Here is a 10,060-nt window from a genome sequence, read left to right as displayed (position 1 = left end):
AGCAGGATCCAAAGATATCTACAGTATAGCTAAAGGCTAAACTAGATTGAGAACAGTCAATACTCTGACAGTGACAGAGGTGATGAACTTATTTTTGTTAAAGAGTCAGTGTAGGCTATACTAGTTTCAGACCATCTCTGCCAGCTAGCCTAGCTGATTTTTGTGCATTATCTATCTCACTGACGTTTCTCTGAAGCTGCATAATGTGTATACACACATATATCCATGATGGGGAAAACAAAATCAAATTGGGAAGATACAGGCTCTTTAGAAGAGATTATATTGAGTGGAAGGGCATAAAGTACACAGATATCATCTTCAGAGAAAACAGTGATTGGATTTAGAGGAAAAAATAGCTTGCTGTTCAGAGTCTAGTCTGGGTCAGTATTACATGCTGGAGTGTTTTTCTTTTCTGTCCCCATGCTGTGAAAAATCCATCCAAAATTGTTCAGTAAGCACGGAAGGGACTTGAGCTTAATGTTCCAATTGAATGTCAGTGCCCTATAGCAGTACAGCACTGGGAGCCAGTAAAAAATAATCTGAGATTTGAGGTCTAGTCCTTAGTTTCCTCAGCCCTAAGTATACCTCCTAACACTGAGATGGAGATAAGGGCTTCTGTCCTATGACAGTTCATGCTGCAATGGCCTACCGCTTGCAGGAGAAAAGTGAAAGTGTGAATGGAAACGGCATATTTGACTGGTATTAGAAGTACAGTTATTAAGGAGTTGGGTATAGTTGGCACACTGAGTTAAAGCAGCCTTACATCCAAGTGTTACTGAGGGTAGCTCATAATTCTAACAAACTAAAATTTGCTCTGATGTTTGATAAAGATGTCATAGACATTACGGCTGGAAGGGACCTCGCAAGATCATTAGGTCCAGCCCACTGCCCAAACGGCAGGCAGTCAGCAGGGGTCAAATGATCGCAGCAAGATAGGCATCCAAGCGTAGGCATTCAGAGTAGGTGCCTGCACCACCTCTGGAGGGAGTATATTCCAGGCCCCGAGGACCAGGTAAAGTTTTTCCTTATGTCCAACCTAAAACGGTCTTCCAAGAGTTTGTGACCCTTGGACCTAGTCTTCCCTGGGGTGCCCTGGTTCTCCCAGTTCCTGGTGCACACCCCTTATATATTTACCCAAACTCGATGTTTTTTTGGTCCAATTTTCTGTCTACAACATTATGGGAAGAGGTGTTTAAGGCATGATTGACTAAGTTACTGCAGCTGGTTTATAATCAAAAGAATAGATGAATGTGTACATATTAAAGTCATATGAGTCTGGAAAAGAAAGAAATTAAGCTGAATTGTATAAAGCATTGATATGTGTTTATGAAAGGGGAGGAGTGGCAGCCTGAAATTCTCTTACAAGGTTGTCAAGGTTACAGGGAGCATTGCTTCTATAGGTGAGTGGCTTGAGTATTCTTTGTTGATAATTGGTATTGGCTGTTTTCTTCTGAGATAACAAAATTTGCATTTTAATTAAATCCCATTGTATTTATCAACATTAGAGCATATAACGTCATAATTCATTGGAAGTTTTTCCTAGTATCAATTTAAAAACTCATAAAAACATTTTGTAAGAGTTGCATTTACTCCAATGGAATCTGTTTTTATCTTTGAGAGTTTAAGAAGCAATATCCAACGATAAAATCCTAATGAATAAGACCCAGTTAGGCTGAGACCACATTGACCCTTCTAGAAACCTTCAAGTTCCTTATTTAGTGGTTCTAGTGTCAGGCTCATTTTTATACTGAGAAAACTATATTATGTTTCCTTATGGACATCCCTGGGACAGCAGGAACAGCCTCTTAGCCTTGCAAAAGTTTTCCCACTGCTAAGTGCTTTTTGGCACAAGTAAAAATGACAGAATCTTTTCTACAGTATTTTGCAAAACACATTTCTATTAGTGTTTGCATTAGGTATGTCCTGTCACACTGCTTGTCTTGCAGGAGTGAGACAAGGTTATATCTAGAGTTGGTGTAAAAAAGTGCAGCCTTGTTTGTGTCACTGGAATTAGGCATCTGCAACAGACTGTCCTCAAAGTATGACAGAGTCCTGCTACATCTACAGTTTGTGCCATGAACAGATCTAGAATTTTGAAAAGGGGGATGCCAATGGTGAGGTTCATCAGCATCTATACAACAACATACATTTTTCTTCAATTAAACAAAAAACTAGAAGCTTTACTAATATGCTAGGGGCCTAGAGCTGGGTTATTCTGTTTAAATTGAAGCAAAAACAAATATGACTTAATTGCAATGAGTTAATAATCTGCAGGGCTGTGAAATAGGAGTTGCATTACTGGGAGCAGCTAACAGAGAGCAGAACAAAGGATAGCTTGATTGGTGGCACATCAAGACCATTAAAAAGAAGACAGGATTGTTAAACACTTATGGAATTAAGAGTTTATAATGGGCCATGAAGTCAATTGACTCCCTCAGTGCTGCCTGACTAGAAGTGCTTCTGCCACTGTCAGGCAGTTGGTTATAAACTTTGGGTGGACCAGGAATCAAAGGGGAATGCAAGTGCACAAGTGCATCCCCCTTGGATCCACGCCTGAATTCTACTGTTGGAAGAAATAGTGTTTTAGAAGTAAGTTTAGGGCAGCCAGTGCGCTTTTGCTGGCCAAGATAAAGCATTTTCCTTTCCATTATCCCTGGTGGAGAGACGGATAATCCAGATCACTCTAACACCTGAACTAGCAAATATTCATACAGGCACAATAGCAAAATAACAATATAAAGAAAGAACAGTGCTTTTGCACTTTAAATGCTTCTTAAGTGACAGATAAAAAACATTTTTTTTTTAAATCTTGCTGTGTCTTTTATATACTGTGGCATGTCATGCCATCTGTAATTAGAAGTGACACATCTTACTGAATTATGTATTGAAAACCCACAGTTTGCTCAAACCAGAGTGTGGCTTAAAACACCTTAAAAGCATTTGAAGTAGCTTCCCTGGAGTGAAACAAGGAATGCTAGTTCTGTACTTCCTTCCCTTCTCATCCCTCATCTGCTTAGTATCTAGCTACTTGAGCAGAACCTAGGGAGAAGTTCTGCCTGTAGTTAAATGACTTTGGCTTTTGATCTAGATAACCACTAGTATCTATCCATTATCCTTTAGTCAGTTGTCCCATCATGTCTCTGAGTATATATAAAAAGAGAGCTTGATAGGTGATTTAAATCAAGCTAAGGGTTTTTAAAGTGCATTAACAATAAGACTGAGATCTGCCTGTTCAAAATACATGTGCATCTCCCAAGGAATTAAATATACATGACACTTCCTTGCTGAGTCAGGAGTATGCAGCAGTCCAACAGAGAGCACCCTCTTGTACATCTGTATCTCTTGAAATGAATCTCTCATCTCTTGCAGGACAGATTATGAGTGCCTTCATTATTATGAAATCAGGACTCGTAGTAAAGATGATATCTTTTATTAGACCAATAAGATTTTTGCAAAAATCTTTAATTGCAAGCTTTCAGGCACAAATGCCATTCATCAGGCATTGGAGAAAAGATTGTAAAAGTTCAGTCTCCAGTTACCTTTGCAAATGGAACCCAGAAAAGAAGAGACATACAGAAGTGAAGTAACAGTAGAAGTTTTAGGGTTCATCTTCTGAAATGCACTACAGTGTAGAGATTGAGGAGATGTATTTAAGTAAAAATAGATAGTAGGTGCCCCTCAAACACTGGGTGAATATTCTTATTAATCCTGCTAATGCCTTTTCAGTGAGGCATAATCCTCTTCTTACAGATGAGGATGTGGAGGCTGAGGGTATACAATATGTACAGCTTGGAGCTAGGAGTCAAGTTCAAGGTGTTTGTGGTTTCCAGTTCCATGTACAGTCTTTGGGTATATTTGAACTTGCTAGCTAAAAAGTCCAGAATTGAATTTTGTTTTAACACCAATAAGTCACAGAAGTCAAAGGACTTGTAGACTGGGGATTGATGCATAGTGTACGATTTTGTTCCAAGAATATCCACCTGTTTATATGCATATAGGCATCAGTGGGTTATTTTGATAGAACAGGGTAAAATTAGCTCACAAAGAACTCTGTCCTGCCATGGCCAGGCAGCAGATTTAAAGCCAGCGTATCTGTGACTGCAATGCAGACATGGCTCATGGAGACGGATCATGCTATATATACATCCCTTTTCCATGGTGATTATGTAGCTGTTAAGTGGCATCTAGGTGCTGGCTCCCTGGACAGTGCATTTTGTCTTTGCTGATTGAGCATTTCTCTTATATACCTTCTCAATCCAGGGCCTTTACAGACAAATACATAAAATGCTCAGTCTTCTTTATTAACTGGTGATGTAAAACCAATTGCAGGCTAAACCATAGGCATTTAGGTACATGAAAAATCAGGCAACTAGAAAGTTCATTTGAAACATGACCAAGGATGCCAAGATTAACAACAATATTGGTAAAAAGACTTTACTGCATTTGCAGACTACAAATGGTCAGGACTCCAATGCTCTGTCTCTTTTGGAAAATATGGTACCTTCTGCAGCACCCTCAGAAGAAAGAAGGCCAATGCTCCTTACAGTACTTGAGGTTTCTTGTTTCAGCATTGCTCCAGCCCAGGGATGCATAACTTATGAAAAGGAGTCAAAACTAAGTGGTGGTAATATAACATAAGCAAAAAAACAAACAAACAAGGGTGCTGATCTTAATGTTGGTATGTATTGGCAATTCTGTAACAGGCAAAATGTGGAATGAGGGAAAAGCTTTAAAACCCAAAGGGAAGCAAACTGTTTTAGAGGTCTGGGCTGCAGACCATCTGAAAAAGGAAAAGCTCTGTTGTTAAATCTGCACAGCGTAAAAGTATCTCTCTTCAAATTTATGTAAGAAGTACACTATATTTTTCTTAAATATTTTATAGCCTTCTTTTGCCTGGGCAACTCTACAGTATTCTGTCTAGTGTAGTGTCCACCATTAGTATGGTTGTTGTGGTGGCCAGATAATGAATGAAATTATGTTTTTCACTCCAAGATAGGCATAAATCATCTGACCTATGCCTTCAAAATTATGATGTTGTTCTACTGTTTATTTGCAAGAATCCGCAAAAACATGGGCCATTCCTAGTGTTTTATATGATGTAGCACAGCACTTGGCGTGGTTCTTCTCACAGATTTAAGCAACTGAAGATCTAGTCCTCAACCATAATTACTATACCTCTTGGGCAAACACCTTCAAAGTTTGCTGAGATTTTGCCTATCTAAATTCCCCTAGAGTTTCAGCCAGATGCAGTCAATGCACTTTAGTTCTAGGTTGCATATAAGGTTTGCTGTGTCCTGTTAAGCAGTCAGACTGCACCTTAGAAATAAATTGACTTTTGCATGCTAAATGCATGATGTGCCCTGGTCCTTTGAGAAGATAGCGTATAAATATGAGCTGGTGATTGGTAGAGTTTAGAGCACTGACATGAATAGTTGTGGATCCTGGTGTTGGAAATTGATTCCTCTTTTTTGACAGGTAATTGCACATGCAGCCACCTGTGACAGCAATATGATAGCATTAGCTTCTGACAGCATCATATCTGTCAGCATGGATACTCTATGGGCAGGCACTTCTGCCCCTTCCTTGGAAACCAAGTGGTTTCAGAACACTTTAGGAAGGGGCACTTAGCGCACAGGCTGCAATAATGACTCAAATTACTCTGCTCTGCTAGAGACTAAATATTTTCTCAATTTAGAGAAAATAAAGCACTTGGGTATTTTGTGCTCAGGACACATTCTAAACATGTTTTCAGTGAAAACAAGCAAACAGTAAAACCTAGCACAGATTGCATAACAACTTGCAGTAGCCCTGTTGTCTTCTGCTCTCTGGACCGTAAAGAGTCTTTTCTTATATCTGAAATCTGTGTTCCTCTGGATGGTCAAACTCTGCCCAGATGTCTACTGCAGCTGTCTGTTTCACGTTATCTTGCTATAGAGTGCTGAACAACTAGCATGATTTTCTATTCCTGGTGGGAGGAAATTATGCATACACAAACTCTAAGCAAGCCAAGAACCAAAGGTTCTTACAATCTTACTCTGCATTTAAACCTCCTGTACAACCTTCACAGCCTATGGTAGAAGTAGCATGCTCTTTGTTAGGAATTTTATATTAGCTTTGCAGTGTTTAACAAAACTAAGCTAGACAGGATCACAGTATGTTTTAAGTATCACAGTTGCATTCTAAATTATTTGCTTTGTTTTAGGCCCGAACTGCTTTGCAGAAACCACTGTCATTCCAGCAGGCCGAGAGGTGAAAACTGATGAATGCACTATATGTCATTGTACTTATGAAGAAGGCACTTGGAGAATTGAACGACAAGCTATGTGCACTAGACATGAATGCAAACACATCTAGGAAACCTACAAATCAAAGTACTTTGATTTTTTTATAAAACGTTTCACTGCGGTGAGCACCCAAGATGACTCTGGGAAATCTGAATCATTGTAATTAGAAGATTTGGGGAAGGAGAAAAGAATGGCATCCTGGTATTTTGTTTTTCATAGTAACATAATACTGCAAGGCAAAGAAATGCACATATTTAAAGAAGTTTGGACATAAAGATTCCTGTCTTAATAAATGTGTTTTATTTTCACAGCGAGTACACTGAAGTATACTCTATCAAATATTCGATGTATTTCTATAATCCCATTATAGATCTTAAAAATAAATGTTTTATATAGATAATACAGATTAAAATACTGTATGGTCACCTGTCCTATTGTATACATGAACCATGCCTAAACCATTTCCATTCTAGTTTTATCATCTTTTTCTTTTTTCTGTTGTGGGTAACAATAATTTGTGCCTGGCCAGGAAATAGCCAGCAGATCACAGACTTTAGATACTTTAAAAAAATATATGTGATGTTTCAAAAAATATTGCTGTGCAAAAGTGAGCCCAGTCCTCTTCTCAGTTTACTGGTGCCTCCCCAGAAATGGTGTAATTGGGAACAGAGCTTGAAACTGCAACTTCTGTAATACCCACTATGAAACTCTGGTTGGATAAATCACATTGATCCCAAAAAAATGAATTTGTCTTATGCATCACATGAGGACTAATTCCATAGTGATGTAAATTGTAGCATCCTATATCTAGGATGAAGAACTGTAAGTAGCAAAGCGGTGTAATTTGCAATTTCTTAACATTTAAACAGTACGCAAATTAAGGTAACGGAAACAACAGAGGGTGAAGGAGAATGCAGCAGGTGAAGCAAGTAAAGGAAAGAAGATTAAGCAGGACTCTTATAAGAAGTTTTTTTCTGCTACTAAGGTCCTGATTGACGAAAGCATTTCCATGTGGTGTTCACTTTAAGCTATGGTTTTCTCAGAAAGGGAAACGTTTGTGAATCCGGCAGAATACAGTGTTAGTGTCATGTTAACTACCTTGTTACTTAGGTACATGAAAAACTATTTACATTATTTGGTTCAGAGACTTCTATCAATTCACCATGGGTAAAATCCAAGCCTCACTGAAGTTAACGGAAATGTTGCCATTGACATCAGGATTTCTCTCCCAGTCTGGAGTTTTCGTATACATATATGCTTTATCAGGTTATTTTTCCAGATATATCATAGACAAAAATGATCAAGTAAAGAGTTATATGCAGAGGACACAAATATGCCAGACAGACCGAAGCTAGGTATGTATAGCTATTCCAAATCTGTCTAAGAGCAATCACAAGATGCACCTCAAGATATAGCCTTAGTCCCCCCAGGTGGAGAGAGAGAGAGAGAGAAAGAAGTCTGAGACAGACTGCTGTAGCTGATCTGCTTGAACCCCTCTTACCTGTTAAAATTGTTTCCCTCAAGCATATACACACCAACGTAAAAACCTCCAACGTTGCAGTTGAAACAGAAGTGATTCTGCAGCAACTGGATTGCCAACAGGTGAGTACTAAATACCTCACCATAAAAATGAACTGTGAGTCAGAGTGCTTGGTTTTGCTGCACTTCTTATTCCCTGAATGGCAATGTCTAGCTCAGTAGGTTCCTACTCCATGGGTGTGTGTACATGAGACACTTTACTGTGAAGTAGTGTAGTTTACTGTGCAGTAAGCATCTGCACCTACATGTGCTCATGCTTACTACACAGTAAACCTCACTATTGCAAGTAAATTTGCAAATGCAGGTAGCAAGTATATTCATGAATAGTTATTGCATAGTAACGCCCAACAGGGAGCAAATATGCTCCCAGTTAGCCAGTCACCGAGGGTGGAAGATTGCTCCCTGCCCCTGGGAGCTGCCTGCTGCTGGGGCAGGCTCTGCCATTGCAGCCTGGGTGGGGACTATGTCCCCCTGCCCTGGCAGTAGGGAGCTCCAAGACCCTTGCTTTAAGATTGAAATCAGAGAGTGGGGGTTGGGAAATCCTTATCTCCCAGCCCCCATTTTGCCATCACAATTGGGGAGCAGTGGGGCTGGGATCTCCCTGCTGGCAGGGGTTGGGGAGCCTGTTCCCCGCCCAGCTCCATGTGTGCGGAGCTGGGGAGGGAACAGGCTCCCCAGCCTGTTCTTCACCCAGCTCCGCAATTGCAGAGCTGAGCAGGGGAAAAAACTCCCCAGCCTGTTTCCCACCCAGCTCCGTGACTGCAGAGCTGTGAAGGGAACAGGCTCTCTACCCCTTGACCTGCAATTGTGGAGCCAGGGCTGGGAACTGTCCCAGTCAGGGGCAGGTCCCAGCCCTGCATCCCGATCTGGAGATTGAGGCATGGAGCTTGGAAAGAGCTTCAGGGGTGGGGCAGGTCCCAGCCTGCTGCCAACTTCCACCTGTGGTGCAGCTAGTAGTGAGCCCTCAGCTGGGTAGGGAATTCCTGCCCAGCCAGGGGCTCACTATTAGCTGCACCATGGGTGGATTGGAGCAAGGGGCTGGGACCTACCCCTCACCTGCAGTTCTTTCCAAGTCCCCTGCGTGGATCAGGGATGTGGGGCTGGGAGCTCCTTGCTGCTGGGCCAGGGGGACATTGTCCTTGCCCTGGCAGCAGACAGCCCCCTGGGGCAGGAAGCAATGTCCCAGCCCAGTCCTTCCTGCCAGCCCCTGAGCTAGCACATAGGGGGAGCCTAGAGCTTCCTCTTTTGTTGGCAGGAGCCCTTTGTAAGGCTGCAGGAAGTGAGAGCAGTTTGCTGCTAGGAGCAGCAAATCTGCTCCCAGATCCCTGCATGTGTAGATGCCTGTCTGGAAGCCTTTACTGACAAGTAAACTGATCACCGATCAAATGCACGTGTAGATGCACCCCGTGTGAGTCAAAAGAAGAGTATGGCTCTAAATCAGGTCCATATCTGATTCACTAGGTCTGTGTTGATCTATTGATTTCACTGAGATTACTCATAAAAATGAAGCTAGCAAGCTAGGTCCTGAATTACTAAGACCCAGATCTTTCCTACTGAAATCAATGGCAGTTAGATGCTTAAATATGTCTGAGAATTTTAGTCTGAAAGCCTATTCCTAACTCTTTCCACTGTACTAATATGATATTCCATGTTTGTTTCCTTGAGACTAGTGGACTGTTTGCATAGAAGCTTCTATTCAATGCGAGTTAAAGTAGCAAAATTGAAACTAATTTATGTAACTTGCAGGAACTGGGATTCAGAATAGGATGATAAACTGTCTACCTTATCGGGACATTTACTATTGTATTTAGGTAGCAAAATGATATGAAATTTACCATATTTACATCTCTTAAAGCATATATCCATAATGTTTAACTTTAAAACTTTTAATTGCATGAAAACCCAGCCTCTCTTCCACTCAAGATCCTTGCTAAGATCACGTTGTTTCTGTTGGGCTTGGATTTCCATTTTGTTGGGAGCTTGGTTATCTTTCAAGCAGTAAGTACATAAGTAAATGATTTATATTTTTTCAGGAGCAAAACTAGGGCAGAGAGAGTGGGGCATCAGCACTGGGCACCAACTATTGAGGAAGCACCAGAGATATATCTGGCAATCTTTTCAATGGCATGAGCAACCCTGCCAGGCACAGGAGCAGGCAGGAAGGACAGTGTCTCTGGGGAAAAGCAAAATGGTGCTCCCTACTGCCCTCAGAGAACCTGCTATAGCAAGCATAGCCC

The 10,060-nt window shown here is 41.0% G+C and overlaps 1 protein-coding gene across 3 annotated transcripts in view; it reads left to right on the top strand.

Moving 5' to 3' along the window:
• VWC2 (von Willebrand factor C domain containing 2) overlaps positions 1-6,619 on the top strand; it is a 124,406-nt gene extending 117,787 nt beyond the window's left edge. Inside the window, exon 4 of one of the 3 annotated variants that reach the window (XR_324045.2) lies at positions 6,203-6,298. Coding sequence is in view for 1 of the 3 variants with exons in the window: in XM_006025343.2 (XP_006025405.1) it covers positions 6,203-6,354 (152 nt within the window). In the remaining 2 variants the exon portion in view is untranslated. Of the gene's footprint in view, positions 1-6,202 lie in introns of all 3 variants that reach the window. The other 2 variants (XM_006025343.2, XM_025206114.1) reach the window with 2 other exon arrangements.
• The last annotated feature ends 3,441 nt before the right edge of the window (positions 6,620-10,060 follow it).

The sequence above is a fragment of the Alligator sinensis genome, unplaced genomic scaffold (genome assembly GCF_000455745.1).
Source record: "Alligator sinensis unplaced genomic scaffold, ASM45574v1 scaffold796_1, whole genome shotgun sequence".
NCBI lineage: Eukaryota > Metazoa > Chordata > Crocodylia > Alligatoridae > Alligator > Alligator sinensis.
Note: the sequence above shows the minus strand (reverse complement) of the source record. Positions and strands in the feature narration are given on the sequence as shown.